The sequence below is a fragment of the Melanostigma gelatinosum genome (assembly GCF_949748355.1).
Source record: "Melanostigma gelatinosum genome assembly, chromosome: 20".
Lineage (NCBI taxonomy): Eukaryota > Metazoa > Chordata > Actinopteri > Perciformes > Zoarcidae > Melanostigma > Melanostigma gelatinosum.
This window is the reverse complement of record NC_136653.1, coordinates 7,105,765-7,125,909: the sequence shown is the minus strand read 5'-3', so window position 1 is coordinate 7,125,909 and position 20,145 is coordinate 7,105,765. Positions and strand designations below refer to the sequence as shown.

Here is a 20,145-nt window from a genome sequence, read left to right as displayed (position 1 = left end):
GAGTTATCTTGAGGTAGATAATGCCAGGAAAATACACAGCTGACAAAGCATGTCATTGCTTGTGTGCCGTGACTCTTACTTTGAAAAACGTGTGAACCGGAAATGCTTGTCCTCAAGGAACTGCGTAACGAAAAATGTGTTCCCCACTGCTGACACGTGTGTAGATGTCAAAGACGCGCTCATCCGTCAACAAATACCCACATGACATTAAATTGTAAGTTTACATGAATGCGTTGTAAATGTAAGTTGTGAATGATAGTTTGTTGTAATAACTCATATTTTAAAGACAGACCAGCTAGCGGCTAAGCTAGCAGGCGGAACCAAAGTAACGCCATAGCTGGCAGGTAACGTTAAGGGATTTTGAAGTGGTTACAGTTTTGCTTCATTCAGTCATTCCTAAATGTAACAATATTGCCAGTAATCTGAGTGGGTTACCGTAAATATAATGTTAACTTTACTCGACTCTAGTTCACTCAGACGTACTTTCGCTGGCACAGTAACGTTAAACCATTAAGGATTTAGGCAATGTTAGCTCTATTTTCAACAGCTTTGCTGCTTTGTCACCAACTGATATGATGCATGATATGTTGTGGGTTATTGTGTTTTTTTACAGGCACTGCTGCGTGTTTCCTATGCAACAATGGCTGACGCGTTTAGCACCAGCTCGGAAACCGTAATCCACCGTGTGGTAGACGTCACAGTGAAGACAAATACGCCTCTGGAGAAACTTGAAGAGTTGTATCAGATTAAGGAGACGTGCGACTTCATCAGTGAGCGTCAGTTTGAAAAAGTGAGGACATACTTTCTCCATTTAGGCATGTAAATATATAAGCTCATTTGTATATAAATACATGAAAGGACAACACAATTCTTGTTAAAAAGCTGTATAATAAGGGTTTTCACTTAAACAGATATGATGCATGAATGTTGCAGGAATGTCGGATAAACGTTTTAAAGGTTTATTTGTCTAAACTGGTTTTGTGCACAGGTTGCGCTGCAGTTCCCTGATGAGCTGCTGGTGGATTCAGTTGCAGTAGCAGTGGAGATTGAGAGGAACAGTAACGCCAAGCCGTTCATTTTGGGAGATACATCCTATGGCAGGTAACTCACCAGGTTTAGCTGAGAAAAGTCTCACTTGGTTTAATTATGCATTGCCTGCACTATGCTTATGTCATTGTTAGTGCTTTGATTCTTCATACTAAGTGAAGTGGAGAAAAAAAAGCAGTGGCCAGTTTTACCTTTACTGGTGTATCCTCACTACAGTGGCTTGTTGAACTTAAAAATATCAGTTTTAGCTGCTCTACTGTGAGTATAAATGAGTTGAATGCTATGATCACGGTGTTTGATTCTCTTGAGCAGCTGCTGTGTGGACGAGGTGGCTGCGGAACACGTTGGAGCCGACTGCATCGTGCACTACGGCAGCGCCTGCCTCAGCCCGTCTAAGAGGCTGCCGCTGATGTACGTCTTTGAGCGAAGACCGGTGGATCTTGAGAAGTGCACCTCTGCCTTCAGAGACCTCCACCCTGACACCCAGAGTCACATCGTCATCCTCTATGACGTCAACTATGTTCATGCAATAAGTAAATACTTATGCGATGTATGAAAGGGATGATTTATATTTATTCTGCTGTACTGAGCAGTATTCATGTTTATCTAACCAGTCATCTTTCAAATCATGATTTTTTTTAAGGAAATAGGACAGCTTTTAGATGAATAGTAGGACAAATTGACAGTTTTTGTTAATATAGCTATTCGCGTCCTCAAAAATACTAAATCCAGTTAAGTCATATTTGAGTTAAGGTAGAACTTATTGAAATCTTGCAGATCCACATCTTAAGCTTTCTAAAGGTTTGTTAATGATTTCCTCTCAGGGACTGAATACGTGTTTTTTTTTGTGTTTTTCAGATGAACTTATGACGCTCCTGTTGCCAGAGTATCCAAACATTGTCGTTTCAGAACTAGTTGTCGAAGGGGAGCAGTGTTACAGTCACGGCCAGATTAAAAGACAACACGACGACACCCGCCTGTCAGAGCGAGACAACAGCCAGGTTGTTTATCAGTTTGGAAGGCGGTTCACCTTGAAAGGTGGTTCAGGCATCACGGATTACAGTATGTTCTATGTCGGCCAGGAGGGAGCAACGCTGAGAAACTTCATGATGACGTGGAATCGCTGCTCATTTACTTCTTTTGACCCAGTAAAAATGACGGGCAGGACTGAGTCAGTGAGTGTCAACCGTGCTCTGATGAAGCGATATTACACTATAGAAAGGGCCAAAGATGCTCATGTGGTTGGCATCCTCGTTGGCACACTCGGGGTGGCCGACTACCTCAGCATCATCCAGCAGTTGAAGGAGACCATCAAAGGAGCTGGCAAGAAGAGCTATGTGTTCGCCATGGGGAAACTGAACGTGCCCAAACTAGCAAACTTTCTTGAAATTGACATTTTTGTTTTAATTGCGTGTCCAGAGAACTCACTGCTGGACTCCAGTGAGTTCTATAAACCTGTTGTAACGCCGTTTGAGATGGAGGTGGCCTGCAACAAGAAGAGGGAGTGGTCAGAGGAATACGTCACGGACTTTCGACGTCTCCTGCCAGGTTGGATGACAATCTGTCTTAAATCAACTCCTCTGAACTTACTTTATGTTAAAGGACCGTATAATAAGTACAATGTGGATCTTAATAATATTATAAAGCGCCTCATTATTGTGATTAAATGTTAGATATATGCACTTATAGATATTAGGGGGAGGATGTTGCATTTTGTTTAGATCAAGAACAAAAAATATCAAAGTTAAATACAAGAGTCTGCCTCCTCTCCCCAATATGAATACAGTTCTATATCTTTATTATCCAGACATTTTATCACCAGTAGCCGAGTGAAGGCTATATAATAATTTAGCTCCATCTAATTTATTCTTTTTTGATCTCAAACTTTCACCAGGTGGACAGAGCCATGTGCCCCTGTCCGATCGGCAGGAGGAGGACGATGAGACGGATGTGTCTTTAATCACAGGAGCTCTGCGAAGCCACAACCTGCTGAGCAGTGAGCCTGCAGTGTCTTCATTCGGCTCCTCCGTGGTCCTCAGGAACCAGACGCTGACTGTAGCCAACGCAAACTCAGCTGGTATGAGGCGGTCACAGAGTCTGCTGCACATAAGACACTGTTTGAATTCATTTCCATACATCTGAGTTTATTGTAGAGTTCTGCACACATACAATGATTGTTCAATCAAACAAACACATTTTGTTTCTCTTTTCAGCGTCTTTTCTGGCAGAACGAAGCTGGCGTGGCTTAGAGGAGAAGTTGGGAGAGACACCTGTGGTGAAGGCAGTAGAGGGCAGGAGAGGAATAGCTATTGCCTATGAAGAGGAAGGAACGTCTCCGTGACGCACACGAGGACTCTAAGATTATTTAATCATGCCTGCAGATGTTAAATTTATATTGGTTTTTTAAAATTAGGAAGCTGTAAGTAGTATGTTTTCATAAAACCAATCTCAGATATCACTATTTTTCATCTCATTACTTTCTGAATTATAGAATGAAACCTATGATTACAACATTTCACACTTGTCCAAATGTATTCATTGTGAAAAAGGGAATTCATTTAATGAAAGCGTTCAAAAGTTGCATTACTGAACAATATGTGGACCCCGATTCATCAAATGTAGTTGGTTCTGAAATGGTTTTGGGTTCCTGACCGCTTTTCAGGATTTATATTAATGACTGGCCACTGACAGGAACTTCTTCCACAAAGGATGCAGGAAATATACCAGTGTTCCCATTACATTGGCCTTCCAACCAGTCCTGGTTAACTAAAAAAAAGAAAGAAATATATTAAAATCCTATTTCTCAGACAAATCACAGTATTTTTTTTAAATATTTGGGATCTATATGGCCAAAAAGAAAGGAGTCTCACCTCTGGAGAGTAATGTGATTGTATCGCCTTGATGAAAGTTGAGATCCTCCGGGTTTGGCGACTCATAGGAATGAAGTGCCACCAAGGGAACCTCACTCTGTGGATTTACATCAGTTTGCTGAAAACACAAATTGCATATCGTTAATCATTTGTTGTTCGATTTCATAATAACTGAAGCGGAAAAATAAAATCTTGTTTTGCACTGGCATCATGATACATGATCTAACTTTCACTCCGTGAATACAGGAATAGTAGCCCATAACCTAATGCACAACAATGGACCACTACTTACCTCTTTGGCGTCACACCACAGGGTGATGCGCAGACCTCTGGCACGCCGCCACACACTTTCCATATCTGTGCTGGGGGTGATTACACTTTGTTCCGTTAACTCGGAGGTTAAACTAAATGGCAAAAAACAAAGAGTGTCATTTTGTACTCTTATCAGTAATACAATGTTTCAGTTAAACTGGAAGATCTTTTTAAATGTGCACCTTACCTCAAAGTGATTGCAGTCGACGGGAGATTCAGTTTGTTGCTGATTTTCTCCATCAGTACTGCGTAGGGAGACCCAGGTGGTACTGAGACAGCAAAGTTGAATGTGAAATGGACTTTGACGATACACAAGTTGTCGGTAGGCTGTTCACTAGGAGTCAGACCTTAAATACAGAGAATGAGTTGGTCAAAGGGAATGCTATTCAGCACCAATCAGAGAATGGTGCCTGTAGTTACTAAAGTTTGCTAAATCCATGTGTCAGATAGGTTTACCTTTCCTCTCAGGTCTGGTGGGTGGTTCTCCACTTGGAGGCTGAGGTATCCCATGGCCCTGATTGGTACCATCCAAATAATACCATTCAAAGCCGAAAATAAATAAAGATGTAATTGCGTTCTAGAAAAACTTGGAACAAACACCACATTTGCACCAGTTGCCACTATTGTAAACTGCAGAGTATGCATAGGCAAGTAAAACAAGACTACTGATGATGTATTTAACAAACATGTTAAAGTCTCAGAGCAAACCGTTTGACTACAAGAGACTACATCGCTTTTAAAAACAATAAGCAATCTACAAAACAAGAAACAATCCTCTTAAAAATGACTCGCCTCATTCTGTTTGGAAGCCAAGGACATCTCCAACCGCTCCAGGTAATTGGAAGGAACAAGTCCCCTCTGTAATCGACATAATGATGAATACTCCGAATTGAAAGTGACATGAATAATGGTTTTATGTGCATATTTCATAACAACAAAAAAGCCAACCAGAGCTATTGATGGACACACTAGCATAGTGGTTGCAGATGTACAGATTCTGTAGTGGCCTTACTCTTTCGTTGAAGATCACAGATGCCCAGTTGTCGGCACCCTTCTGCAGTACAAACACAATATTGCCCGGCACTACAGCCAACTCATCACTGGTCTCGGGAACAAACTTGAACAGGACGGTGTGGGGTTCTCCTTCTAAAGCCCTGTGAGGACAGCAGACATCCACATGGCATCAAGAGCTCTGCTGGCACACTCGTCTTGAGTGTTGACGGTACAACAATAGAGTTCTACATAGTGATTCCGCTATCTATCACAAAAATCTCCCCAAGTAATAAGTTCATTTGCAATCCCTTTTTCCTGCAATGAGGCTGAAATTGAACAACTGTAAACAAATTATATCTTTAAAGAATTCAAATGAATGAACACATTTTAAATATAACGTGTGCGTGGAGACCATCGGGTTTCTACGGCTTCAAAGTGACCTGTTGTACCTCAAAACCTCAGGTTCTTTTGGACGAGTTGGACCATCTTCAACCTGCCAGATGCAAGCAAAAACACAGCATCCAATCAGTAGAGATTGAAGCTCTGTAACATAAGCTCATAGTAACCAATTTCTATGTCATGAGATTTGAATGTCTTTGTTCGCTTTTAATGGCCAAAGAAGAGCCCAAATGTCACCTGTGGCTGTAAGGGGGCAAATCCAGAGAAGGCATCCTGAGGAACCACCGAGGCAACAACCTGAAGACAGCAGAGGAAAAATGTAGGTTATGTATGGAAATATTTTTTGTTTTAAGTGATTGACATTTAAGTGAATTAGACGAGCTGCACTCAGGTGAAGTTGAATGGAGCTGATATCACATTGACTGTGAATAATGTACCAACTGTTACCTTTGCTTTGCCCAGGTAGTCCTTCTTCTCCAGCTCAGCAACATAGTGCTTATTCGGTTTAAATAGCACTTTCGATGGGAACTCGACTGGCTTGAAAAGTTTCTGCTTCTGTTGGTGAAAACGGATTGCAATGGAGATTATAATATTCATGAAGTATTTCTGACATGCCAGAAAATTCTGATTCAACAGAGTATCACTTTGAGCTACATATCGAAACTAATAGCACTCTCCATGCCTCATCGTTGACTGATGTTAATGAACATGTATTTGCAAATACACTGGATGATATCGGGCTTTTATTAGTAATTGTTCACGGCAAGAGAATGTGAAGCAAAGCTTCTTTAAAAAGCCTTATCTGATCTGTGGGAAGATGCATCAGGTTGCTCTGAAGAGTTGCAATCTCGCCCAGAAAGTTGATAAATCTGGGTTTGTTTCAATCTGACCCACTCTGACAGCTGAATACATATCATTCTTTGTCATGAATATGATCACATATAGAGATATTGACTAACTAAACAAAATATTCTGGTAGCTCAAATCCCAAGATTTTGTAATGGGTGAGGCCTGTTATTTTCTTTTATAAATAATAGTTATTGCATGTTAACTGACCAGGGCGGAGTCCAGAGCTCTGTCGATGATATTGAGCTTGGCATCTGTCTTGTAGTTGAGAGCCTTCACAAGGTTGTCGTGGGCTTTTTCCCAGTTACCCAGCTGGGCCTCAGACAGAGCCATATTGAGGAGAACCTGTGGCAGGAAACATTGATATTGTATTAGATGCTTGTCACTGTTTTCATTTGAAACATTTGAAATCCACTCATCATTAAGGAGTGAAAGTGTGTCAAACTGTACTTTGAAAGAATGACAACAGCGTCAAATAAAAGCAGACAAACTATTTTTGAACCATTGTTTTTTTTAACATCAAATTAGCCATCAGGGCAGATTAGAAAATGAATGCACTGTATGTTTCTCAGCTGTTTGACAGTAGTGTGAATAGAGAAGAATAGTCTAATATGTCAATTTACATAATAATGAGGCTTTACAAGAACATATCAAAATGATTGGATGCTTTTTAATACTTACCTCACATGCATATAATTTGTATCTGAGGCCAAGTGCTTTGTAATCTATCAGTTGGTTGCTTCTAAGTGCTTTGAAGGCTTGCTGGAAATCAGCTAAACTCTCCTCATACCTTTGAATATGAACACAATCCAGTTCATTAATTTTGCATGTAATAAACCACAAAAAGATATTTTAAAAAATAGAGTAGTGACTAGGAAGCACATTTCATGATCTTCAAAGCATACTAGTATTCTTTAAATTACAATGTTATAAATGAATAATGAACGTGGCCATTGTCTTGTCTGGTGTGACTTGCCTCTTCTTTCTGTAAAACGTCGTTCCTCTTTGAAAGAAGGCAACAGCCAAATGCTCATCCTTGCCTATGCTGCAATCAAACGCCTGAGAAACACAAGAAAACACATTAACTTCCTCAATGGTAAACCCACTTCTTCTTTCTCAGTGACTCGTGCTTTCAGACTGCAAATATATCAAAGCATTTCATCTCATCTTTATCAGCGACATCCAAACTAGATTGAACTATTTGATGAGCAATGTTGCAAAAACAAATAAACGCAGATAATTGTTTGAATGTTTTGTCTCGCACTTTACCAACAAAACGTCAGACATACCTTTTCAGCAGCATCCAGGTCTTGGTTAAGAAGATGGAGACAGCCAATGTCAAAATAAATTTTGGAGTTTGGCTCCTGGATAGCCAGGAAAATCCTGAGCGCCTCTGTTAAATCCTGTCTGTCAACGCAAGTTACAGCCTGGTCCCACTGGCGCAAAGTGTCCACATAAGACATAGTGGCTGGTTTGGAGTACACTGAGCTGTAGAGCAAATTCAGGAAGCTCTTCTGATTTGTACCAGCTAGTTCAGGAAGTGTGAGGAAATGCAAGTACATTTGCATCTGCACCACTACCAGGTTTGAAGGGCCAATGGTTGTTGTCTGGCATTTAACTTGTCATAACTTTGACATATATTTAGGAGAGTCATTATTAATACACAGACAAAGATACGCAATTGGAAATTGGTGAACTGTTTTCCTTCATTATGATTTAAAAGTCCTACATCTGGTGCCCTAGGTGGAGTTTTATTTTTGGATTAGATTGTCTTTGTTTTGCCTTCTTTTATTTTTGTTATAAACGTCGGTGTCAACCGTGGTAGTACAAAACTAGAACTTCCGGTAAAGAACTTAAAAATACATTGCTCGTGAAAGCAATTAAACAATTTCACTGAGAGAGGATGATAAGTGTTTTGTGTTGTTGCATGTGTTCCCTCTTTTGTGTGTCCCAATGTAAATGATGCTTTTATTTTAAAAGGATAAAAACGTATTTCCGTTATTCATCAGGTTAACTTTAGACCAGTTGCCCTGATGCAGTCGTTGCGAGCTAAACAAACAACATGTCTCTGCAACATAATGAGACAACGGACCTTAATGATACGTAGGCCAATGCAAAGGGAAATATGCGACGATTTATAAGAAACGTGCCAAACATTAAGCTGTAGATGGCGAGTTGATGTACTCTTCAGTGGGTTCGCTTTGAGTAGCCCTTTGTGACCGTGTTTACACATTACTAGCTAGCTCCACAGTTGGCTAATGTAAGCTAGCAAAATGGACCTTGGAACAATGTTGTACAACAATGTAAAAGAGGTCACATGGAGCACGACATCTCTACCATTAGATCAACTTGTCAGTGCTTATAGGTTGCCTCAAATTGCCAAGCTGGATAACGGTTAGTAACTTGCTGTCACTACTAAGTTTTCTTTTGCTAGCTGCTAAGTGCTAGTTAGCAGCTAAGGTAAACTAACGTGCGTTAAAGCTAAACTGAACCAACTTTTTTAGAGGCTGATTTTGTCACTGTATCGTATTAATTCCCAACAAAAGTGTCACATTAACGTAAAGGGTTAACATTTGTTAACGATTGATATTGCGTCACTGTATTTGAACCCTTGTATCTGTCGTGGAAATCTCACCAAATAAGTTAATTATGTTTGCTAAGTTAGTCAGTGTTGCCTCACTGCCTTCTCTCTGTAGCCATGTCAGTAAAGGCAGTCAATTAGAATAAAACCAACTACTGTTTTAATAGTATTTCGAGTTAGGGACAACATAGTAAGGGACAGAAGACTGTTAATTGTGCAACTCGGTGACTGCTTGGAAATATGTGCAAATAATTCTACTGTAAAGGCACATGTGCAGTGTCTCCTGGGTACAATGAAAGACTCATTTATGCAAAACAATACAGTAAACTTACATGAAGGTGAACGTAGAACAACACTACAGATTGATGTAGAGGTAAATTCCCTGACCCCACATTACAGCCGTTTTGCCCAACAGTTGTGTAATGACAAACATGCCTGTTGTGTTATGTACTATGAAAATGAAGCCATTATGAGACCATCAACAATTATTTCATCTCTATCGTCCCACTTTCTGTCACATTCTGCTCAGTGTCCCATGCAGAACAGTGGTGGTGTGTTGTGTTTTTTAAATGGGAGCGCTTGCTTTTTTAGAGGTATGGATTAAGGCATTTGTCGTTGTCCGTGGAGGATAGGGTTTGAGTGTGCTCAGTAATCCAGTGCATTTGCCTGAGTGGAGCAGCCTGCGAGGCTCCCAAGCGGTTTAAAAAAAGAAAAGAGTAATCAAGGCATTTCTCAGGAGACTGACTTTATTGTTTGGCATAATCATGGATGCTAAAAAAGTGATTTTGCTGCTGTGACCCACACTAATCAGGCCGATTTATACAGTAAGTGCTGAAACACAGTGACTAGATATATCACAACTCCAAAGAAAACCTAGACCATCAGTGTCTTGAGTTATCATACTTTATATTTTAACAGCATTTTGCTGTTCATTTTAGCAGGTGTAATAACGAAACATGTTATGACAGTTATGCTATTTTAAGAGTTGAGATTTTGATTGTGCAGTGAGTACATCAGACGTTAGATTTAGTGATGTACAATTTGATATGTTGTCTACTGTACCGTGCGGTATTACAATAATTCTTTGAAAGGTAAAATCTGTGTTCTGCTTGTTGTTTTCATTCCTCCAGGCCAGTTGGTTGAAGGGCTCAGAGACAATGACTACCTCTTGATTCATTCCTGCCGTCAGTGGACGACTATTACTGCTCACAGTCTGGAGGAGGGACACTATGTCATTGGGCCCAAAATAGAGATCCCAGTACACTATGAAGGTGAGCTACAGCTGCATGGACGCTCAATGCTCTTGCCATTGTCTTTTGACGATCTCTCTTTGTATATATCAAAACGAGAAAAAAAGGCAGGTGCTTTCTTACACTGACAACATGGTGTTTGAATCGGGGGCTCCTCTAATAATGATTCAAATCTTTGACCTCTGTGCTGCAGCCCTAGAAAATGCATGAGACATTTTGAAAGGAGTTTTGGTTTATCATCATAGGAACAATGTGAAGCTGTTTCCCCAAAACATACTTGCCCTGATGAGCACAATCTATGCTCTAACCCGTCAGTTGCATTGAGCCATCTTTTCCTGCTTCAGGTCAGTTTAAGTTACTGGAGCAGGACAGAGATGTCAAGGAGCCTGTGCAGTACTTCAACAGCGTGGAGGAGGTGGCCAAAGCATTCCCTGAGAGGGTATACGTCATGGAAGAAATCACCTTCAATGTTAAGGTACGTCAAATGTGTTATCGGGATTATTATGATTGCTTCTGGAGTGTTTGTATATTTTTGGACTATTTATACCATGTTATATATCTGACTTTCAACTCTGACATTAGAAGCATTTGATAAACTAAGATTTCCATAAAAGACTAGATATACTTTTTTCCTCGTAAATTCAGCTCCACAAAGTAGATTTAAGTTCGGACACCATTAATATTTATAATGGTTTATTACATAGTCTTTGTTGTGGTCAATTTCTACTTTGATGTTTCTTGATACGACAGTCTTTCAACCACACTAATAAGTAATATTAAGGGAAACAAAACCATTATTTTTAGAACAAGTTCCTTGTATAAATCAGTGACAGAATCTAAAGAGAAAGCAATTGTTAATGTGCTAACCTAATGTTTACTGACGGGGATTTTACTTAAAAAATGCTCTCCATAGATTCTTCAGTACTTAGGCCCTATGTTGTCTTTTCACAGATGGCTTCAGGGGAATGCAATGAAGATACTGAAGTTTATAACATAACACTGTGCACCGGTGATGAACTGACATTAATGGGCCAGGCTGAGATCCTATACTCCAAGACCTCCAAAGAAAAATCAAGGTTCAACACAATTTTGAAGAAGATCGGGAAGCTAAACTCCATCAGCAAGATCGGCCGAAGCAAGATGCCCTGCTTGATCTGCATGAACCATCGCACCAATGAGAGCATCAGCCTGCCTTTCCAGTGCAAAGGCAGGTTCAGCACCTGCAGTCCGCTGGAGCTTCAGATGCAGGACGGCGAGCACATCATCCGGAACATCGTGGAGAAGACCCGTCTCCCCGTCAATGTCACAGTACCCAGCAGTCCACCCCGCAACCAGCATGACCTCCACCACATCCGGGAGGGTCATCGCTACAAGCTGGTCAACATTCAGACGAAGACGGTGGTCGTGTGCTGCATCCTGCGAAGCAACAAAATTATCCCCATCCATTTTCCCTTTCATATGGCCATGCCTAGATGTGTTATTCCAGAAGAACTGCTGCAAGGAGAGTTGTGGCTAGAACCCATGGTGCATCGCTGGTTCTCCTTCTGCCAGGAGCAGTTCGACATCGACGACTATTCTCGCGCCGTCCGGGACGTGCGGACCGACTGGAACGACGATGGGAAGAGCCCGAAGAAAAGCAGTGGAAGCAGCGGAGGCAGCAGCAGCTCCAACGGTTGTCACAACCACATGCAGATTCCCAGCTCTTTAACTTACGCCCGGGAGGAGCTCACCCAGTCCTTCCACCGACTATCTGTGTGTGTGTACGGCAACAACTTGCACGGCAACAGTGAGGTCAATTTGCAGGGCTGCATGACACTATGTGGAGACTGGGCTCTTCTTCCCTCTGACAGCATCCCTTCAGACTCGGGAGAAAATGAACACCTTTTCCCCGAACTGATGGACAGCACAAGCCAACAGCCACCCCTCAACAAGTCGGACATTCCCTATGAGGAGCTGTGGTTGGATCAGCTGAGAGGTCAGATCCCAAAAGCTTCTGTAAGCGAGGGAACTCGAGGCGTCAACAATGGCTGTGGTACAACAGCAGCCCTGTCATACCCAGTGACTTGTCCTCTCGGTGCGACACCCAGTTTAGATGCGTCTCTTACTCCACCACCAGTTCCACCCAAGTCTGAAGCTGTGAGTATAATCTATCGGACTTCAAGTTGATTCTGTGATTCCCCGGGTTACTGTGGTAACAGCAAGTGCAGTTTAACAGTGGCTTCTTTGTCAGAAATGGAACCGAGACAGCTGGTGTATTAGATTACAGTGCAACTATACAAACTCGCATTGTTTTCAGAAAGAAGTCATTCAAAATTGAATAATGATTTCATGATTTCTGATAGAAGGTTGCCATGTATGCCATGTTGCCGTGTAGCATTGATTGTGGTGTCAAATACATTGCGTTTCCTGTGGCTGCTTCACTATAAAAGTGACCCCGTGTTTTGCCGGTTGAAAGCTTTTCTAATGTGACGCAGTAGGATGTTCAGTTTGTAACTTAGTGCAGCGCTGAGACAGTTTTAAAGAGGGACTGACGAACTATGAGTCTGTTTGAACGAGATGAGATTGCACTGGATGTCACTGATACATTGTTTCCCTTTAAATGCCTCGTGCTTAGGAAGGCAATCTGAATGTGGCAGTGGGAATGGCGGACTCTGCCACTACCAATAAAAACTCCTATACAGAGAGAATTACTCAATGTAAATACATGAATGGCAATTGCAGATCAATTGCAGACCATGAATAGTAAAACATGGGGTTTGATTTCATGATATTTTAAGGATTATAATTTAAAGCAGTGTCTGACACCTTCAGTTCTACAGAAAACAAATGAATGTGTTGAATTTGCCTTCAGTTTCAAAGTTCATTTCCTTTCTAGGTGAAGGAAGAATGCCGTCTTTTGAATGCCCCGCCAATTCCTCCACGAAGTTTGAAACAGATGGCGTCTGTGCCCATCCCGACTAAACCACTGCAGCAAGACACTCGGTCTCCAAGTCCGACCCTCTCCTATTATTCTTCTGGCCTCCACAACATGTAAGAAACATCTGACACCAATTACACCCACATTAAATATAGAAAGAATAAAGCAGGACATTTCATAGTTGTAGAGAACAATGTTGTGATATTATTTATTTATTTTCTTCAACTTCCCCCTGAAATCCATCTAGATCTTTTGAATGATTTGTATGTTTAGCTGTTCCATAAAAAGTTCTCCTTAACCCACATTTTTAATTACCCCAGTCGGTATATCAGATATAAAATGACAAGTTTTTAAATGTATGATGAGGTCTACTTGAAGGGTTGCTCTGATACCACAAATTCATTTTATACTTTTCCATCAGCAGCAGAGCATCCGAGCAAGAGGCGGCCGACCCACATGAGCCAAGCCGAGTGTGCTACCCCTGCACCTGGGTTAAATCCCACAGCACGGAGCCTAACGCTACAATGCCCAGCAGTAGCCTGCCTTCAGACGGGATGTCCTCCAGGTTGTCATGGCCCAATCATTTCAGTGGAGGACAATCGCACAGCATGGAGGAATTTCTACCAGCCAGCTGTCAAAGTTACTACAGTTACCCCAGAAAGAGATCCCCAAGCACCCCAAAAACCTGTACAACCAGCCTGGTTGACTTTGACGGCCGAGAGCACGCACGCAGCAGGAAGGACTTCAGCTCGCAGAAAGCTTCTCTGAATCAGTTCTGCACCAAATCTTCAAGTTTCAACTCGGAAATGTACAGAGACAAGCCGATAGAAGAATCTAACACCAAGCAGAGCCTCTCCTGTCCCAGCTTACCGCCGAGGACACCAAAGTCAAATGCCGCACAGAAGAGCGCAGATTTACTGTCTGATTCCGTCTGCGACAGTGAGCAGGAAACCTCCCGTTGCTCACTTGCTCAACATGAGCAGGCCACACAAGACTCATTAACTCCCGTCTGTCCATCCTCCCCCCCCGCTGCACAGTGGCAGCCCCCGTCCAGTCTGGCTGGCCTTTCTATCGAGGAGGTGTCCAAATCTCTGAGGTTCATTGGCCTGCCAGAGGACATTGTTTCTCTTTTTGTGTCCGAGAGGATCGATGGGAATTTACTCCTGCAGCTCACCGAGGACATTCTGTCCGAGGACTTCAAGCTAAGCAAACTGCAGGTCAAGAAACTCATGCAGTTCATAAATGGGTGGAGGCCCAAGATATAACTAACAGTATACGACACTAAGTTCTTGCCGTCAGTATATATGCTATGCACACCAAGCCACAAAGAGTTTCTTTTTGGATGATATGAATTTATGTCCTTGTTACTATATTGCGGGGAAAGACTTCAAGTCTGTGACTGCTATTTACTAACTGAATGAAACCATTCGGCACTTTCATGGAGACATTTCCATGTCAGCTACTTTTGCCCCACAGCCTGCTAGTGGACATGTCATCACATCAATCCTAATGTTAGCTGACAAATGTAAAAGAAAACACTGATGTGTGACAAGAGGTTTGCTTCATGAGGCCATTGTACCATTCTGTCCTTAAAGTGGAATATCACAACATGAATCACAAGCTGTTTCCAGGATTTCTAAAAGAGCGCAGAGGACGTACGATGGTATATGTCGCTTATTTACCATATTCAAAAACATTTTGTAGGCGATAGGCAATTGGACATTTGGCTGAATTTGGTAACCGCCAAAAAAAAAAGCTTGCAATTCTATAGTTATGCAGTCAGTGACAAATGGAAGTATGCACTGTTTGTTCTTTGAGTGGCTGTCTGTGCGGCCATCTGATCGCAGGTAGTGTTGGCTTCCTGTCTAGTTTCAGGAGATAAAGTGTTGCATTTAAACCAACTGGGCTCAGAAATCGCATCTGCATTCTCGCTGTGATATTCTACTTCACTCAACGATGCTCGTGAGAGTCTAATCAAATGATTATGATCTCTCATGTGCAACAACATGTCCCATTTATGAACTCTCCTCAGGCAAGGTCTTATTAATACTTTTTACATTTAAAGTTGTGTTCAACTATATTGCTAATTGCTTTGAATTTAAACATCTCTGCCAAAAAAAAAACGACTTTTTAGAGATTATCTATTGCAGAAAAAGACTGACTGGGTCCTAACAAAATTATATGATTATATATAAAATGATGTCCTTTGTCTAAAACATACATGGAAATAACCAATGATGACATCCTGACACAAAATACAAATTATGCATCATGCACTTTTGTGGATTTCAGCCTTATTAATTGCAGTTAAGGTCATTAAATATAAACGTGTAAAAGAGAGTGAATGCACTACACGCTTTGGTACTTCTCCTTTGTTCTCATTGTATGTATTGTACGTGTGCTCTAATGCTAGAAACTATTAAATGTTCGCTTTTCTGCGCCTTAACCCATAGACCTTAAAATATATAATATTTCACTTTGGCTGAACATTTTCATTTAGTCTTTTTGTCTTGAGAATACAAACGTCTCAACATGAACATTGGGGGGGGGGGGGGGGGGGATAGTTATGTTAAACATGCCCTGAGAGGCACGTAAGCTACAATTGAAAATGATCTGCCTCAATGAAATATTGGTTTCTATTGGTACCAAACATTTTCTCTGTCGCCTTAAATCAGACTTGATTTATTTATGCAGTATTTAACATAATGCAAAATATGCAGAATAGTTATTTTCAGTGTGTTGGTGTGGCAGATATATGAAGGTGCCTCAGCAACAACAGCCTTTACAGCCCAGGGCTGATCTGTTGGCCAACACCTGTTGATTTCTTCCCCTCACTTTTTGCAGTGGGTTGTTACATATTTTACTTGATATATTTTTTATGTAAATGAAAATTTAATGTGACTTTTTTTTTTCTCTTCTTTTTTCTGAAAGAAAGTTATTACTAATGTTGAAATTATTGTTGTTAAGAAAAAAATCTGATGTTCAAATATCAATTTTTAGTTTAACATTCTGTACATCCTTGGTTTCTATTTGGGTTAATAAATCCATGAATTCAGATAACATTTGGTCACGAGTCACACGACATACACAGTGACCAAAAAAATCACGTTAATAAGCCATGTGCTCAGGTCATTCTCCATATTGTCCCAGCGTCCACATTTTTTATGGGGAATTCATGTGTCGCTCAACAATGTTATTTACGGTGATTAACGTCCTATGCAGTAGACATGGCGATCCAAAGAGACCATGGGAAAGAACAGCAAGCGAGGGATAATGAAAAGCAATGAAGTATTATTCACATTGAAATGACCACAAATATAAAAGAGTGCCAAAGGAATTCTTTTAAGTCTGTACCTTTACATGGATACCTCTGAGATATAAACTGTGAACACACTACAACAACTGACCCGGGCCCATGAATTCACCTTCATCAAGCAGTTACACTGATGACGCCTGTCAACCCACATTAACAATTATATACCCAGAAGCACTGTAAGCATTTCGGCGTTGAATACACGATTAAAACACAGTGAGGTTGAATACACGATTAAAACACGGTGAGGTTGAATACACGATTAAAACACAGTGAGGTTGAATACACGGTTAAAACACAGTGAGGTTGAATACACGGTTAAAACACGGTGAGGTTGAATACACGATTAAAACACGGTGAGGTTGAATACACGATTAAAACACGGTGAGGTTGAATACACGGTTAAAACACGGTGAGGTTGAATACACGATTAAAACACGGTGAGGTTGAATACACGATTAAAACACGGTGAGGTTGAATACACGATTAAAACACGGTGAGGTTGAATACACGGTTAAAACACGGTGAGGTTGAATACACGATTAAAACACGGTGAGGTTGAATACACGGTTAAAACACGGTGAGGTTGAATACACGATTAAAACACAGTGAGGTTGAATACACGATTAAAACACAGTGCGGTTGAATACACGATTAAAACACAGTGAGGTTGAATACACGATTAAAACAGTGCGGTTGAATACACGATTAAAACACAGTGAGGTTGAATACACGGTTAAAACACGGTGAGGTTGAATACACGATTAAAACACAGTGAGGTTGAATACACGATTAAAACACAGTGCGGTTGAATACACGATTAAAACACAGTGAGGTTGAATACACGGTTAAAACACGGTGAAAAGTGAAAGGTTTTTAGCCGACTATTTGTAGACGTTGATTCAACGCTCACGTTTAGACCAGATATCAACGTGATGTCCAATACTGGCTTTCAACTGATAAATGTGGATGTGGTTTCTTAGTAAGCCTCTAAATCATGATATATTAGTAATAGCACAATGTAGAGGACGAAAAATGATAGTATTGCAAATCACGTTTAAATCTGGTCGAAGCGTGAACGTCTTTTCAACGTCTACAAATAGTCGGCGAAAAAACTTTCACTTTTCAACGTCTTTTCAACGTCGGGCATAGACGTCTTTTAGACGTTTATTCAACCGAAAAATGCTCACTGGGTTAGCATCTGTGCAAATGACTGTGACACTGGGTTTGATAGCATTATTGGTGAACATTATTGAAATCTTGAGTTATGGACCGCTGTCTTTCAATGAACTTGTTTCCCTCTTTTTTGATTGTATTAAAAATTGATTGACTGGTGTTTGTGTTTTCTCTTTTTTTCTTTTTAGTGAAGTAGCAGTTCAGGGCTGTTCATGTGAAATCCGGAACAAGTTCAAGTTACAATGTCACAAGAGGTCTGTACTTCAGCAACATTCTACAATAGGTGATGGCAATGATTCGTTGATAAGGGTGAATGTGTAATTATCCTACAAAATACTTTCCGTACAATGTAATGCGTAAATATAATCAGAAACTACACAAAACCAGCTAACGAATGCCGTTTCAATGTAGGAAGACGTACAGATAAGTGATGAGCATGATTTTAAAGTCTTAGGGGACCTGGTGTACAGACGTCTTTGGCGGGTAGTCTAATGATGTTATGAGGTTTTAGAGCTGCAATGGTCAATTATCGGACGAACCACCGTTAATTAATTAGCAACTATTTTGATAATTGTTGAAGAGTTAAAGTAAAAATAACAAACATTTGATTGGTCCAGCTGCTCAAAATATGACACGGTGCTGCTTTTCTATGTCTTAACGTTTTCATAAATTGTGTAGCTTTTGGGTTTTGGATTCTTATTTGGACAAAACAAGACTGACAACTCCTTCAGCTAATAATTGACAGACTACTTGGTTAGTACAGTTAGTTGCTGCCCCACTAGTTTAGTTATAAGGTGTATATGTGTACTCTATAGATGAATTGATTTAATATAGTTGCATTCCCTAGAACTATTACAAAATCAGTCAGCAAATTGCAAAAGTCCTCAGTAGAGGTTTGCTGGGTTTTAGTAACAAATTGCAGATCCAATCTGAAGCATTTTGGGAACCAGTAAGTGTTTCATCAGTTCTGCTTTAGTGAGACCTTGTGGTCTCTGTTTCCTGCTTTACATCAGGCAGGTTAACATCTCACAGTTCAAAGGGAACTGCAGTTCTGCTCTTTATGGCTCAATATATATTTATAATTATAACGATTTTTAAAAAGCCCCAGTATTTGTTCCAGTTGGCCTACAGTGATTAGACATATGAATATCATCTATGACGACATGCATCAAGTAGTAACATTTAATACTTTATAGTCAAGGTTATATCTCTTTAAAAAATGTGGAAAAACAAATGCTACATATTTGGGATGCTCATTCATTACAATTATTATTACGCAGAAAACTATAACTGATGGCGACTGATACGACGCAGCACCAACCCATCAGCCTCCTGAGCAGCACGGGCAGATCAGCTCTCCAAGCCTGCTTCCAGGTCTGCTGTCTCAGTAGATAGATTTCATTTGTATTGTTAAGATGTTGGTAAAGGGTGCGATGTCTGCAAGTGAGGCTACTAGTCATAAAATACGGTGTATTTGGAATGCAAATTAGTTTTTGTCTCAATATGACTGTGGTCCGACAACTAGCCTAGCCTTCCACTTAGCACTTATTGTATTCATATTAGTTTGTTGCACTTATTGTATTTGTATTAGTTTGTTTCTGCACTGTACTTTTGCTCTGGTTTATGCTCTGAGATGCTTGTTTAAAAAAGGAGATGCACTTATGACGTCTGGTGACTAGTAGTTATCTTGAATACCGATGTTGAATACACTTTGTAAGTCGCTTTGGATAAAAGTGTCTGCTAAATGACTGCAATGTAATTGAACTATGGGCAACTTTTTTGGGGGGGATTGGAGAAAGACAATGAATGAACAAAACTATCAGTGAGCAGTGCATTTGTTCCCAGATTCCCACCTCCATTACTGTACATTTCCATCTATATCGGATTATGGTGCAATAAGATACCAAATGAACATAATCCCATTCATGGTTTAGCTCTACCAACGTTGGAGCATCCAGCACATGATTGCACAACACAAGTATCCACCACATACTGTGGTCACAAATCAGCCTTTCTTCATCTTGATGTTTTTGGTAAACTGCTCTACTGTGAGTATAAAAGTGAGTAAAGTGAGTAAAGGGATTGTGATATTTTGTGTTGTCAGTCATGTCATGACTCCAGGCCTGCTGTTCCTGCTGTTGACGTCCTCCTGCCTTGCTGTCTTAAGCGCTCCGCCAGGCACTTCGATGGGGACTTCTCTTAAGGAGGGACAACTGAAGCAAGAAACGCATGAACATCAAATTTATTCCTGCTGTAAAAAAACATCGTAGGGGGATTGCAGGGGCAGTTGCTGAAAATATTGTCCGCGTACCAGGTGTTGTGCCATACCGTGCTGGAGCGATCAAAGGCCTGCTACTGCTAGCGCCAGAAACACTGGAAGCTGTCAACTCTGAACTTAAAGTTCTTCATTTTAAGATTGACGACTTTCGTGCAGAAATGAA

The 20,145-nt window shown here is 40.7% G+C and overlaps 3 protein-coding genes across 4 annotated transcripts; 2 read left to right on the top strand and 1 right to left on the bottom strand.

Annotated features, from left to right (window-relative positions):
* Positions 1-121: 121 nt before the first annotated feature.
* Positions 122-3,399, top strand: dph2 (diphthamide biosynthesis 2). Its single transcript, XM_079291672.1, has 7 exons — positions 122-214; positions 614-790; positions 989-1,101; positions 1,360-1,580; positions 1,906-2,595; positions 2,942-3,124; positions 3,261-3,399. The coding sequence occupies exons 2-7, from the start codon at positions 641-643 to the stop codon at positions 3,386-3,388; spliced, it is 1,485 nt and encodes a 494-aa protein (XP_079147798.1). The 5' UTR covers positions 122-214; positions 614-640; the 3' UTR covers positions 3,389-3,399.
* Positions 3,400-3,673: 274 nt separating this feature from the next.
* On the bottom strand, positions 3,674-7,930 carry ncf2 (neutrophil cytosolic factor 2; the record flags this gene model as incomplete). The annotated part of the gene is made up of 14 exons (XM_079291673.1): positions 3,674-3,813; positions 3,918-4,035; positions 4,210-4,321; positions 4,417-4,576; positions 4,686-4,743; positions 5,022-5,087; positions 5,242-5,383; positions 5,672-5,715; positions 5,859-5,918; positions 6,069-6,176; positions 6,678-6,812; positions 7,149-7,257; positions 7,444-7,526; positions 7,757-7,930. 14 exons carry the CDS (start codon positions 7,928-7,930, stop codon positions 3,713-3,715), a joined length of 1,470 nt encoding a protein of 489 aa, XP_079147799.1. The 3' UTR covers positions 3,674-3,712.
* A 609-nt stretch (positions 7,931-8,539) lies between these two features.
* On the top strand, positions 8,540-15,741 carry garem (GRB2 associated, regulator of MAPK1). Of its 2 annotated transcripts, none has more exons than XM_079291870.1 (6): positions 8,540-8,861; positions 10,179-10,319; positions 10,643-10,773; positions 11,250-12,434; positions 13,174-13,328; positions 13,640-15,741. In XM_079291870.1, exons 1-6 carry the CDS (start codon positions 8,741-8,743, stop codon positions 14,478-14,480), a joined length of 2,574 nt encoding a protein of 857 aa, XP_079147996.1. In that variant the 5' UTR covers positions 8,540-8,740; the 3' UTR covers positions 14,481-15,741. The 2 variants fall into 2 exon arrangements, with proteins under 2 accessions (XP_079147996.1, XP_079147995.1); XM_079291869.1 differs by having other exon boundaries at positions 13,637-15,741.
* The last annotated feature ends 4,404 nt before the right edge of the window (positions 15,742-20,145 follow it).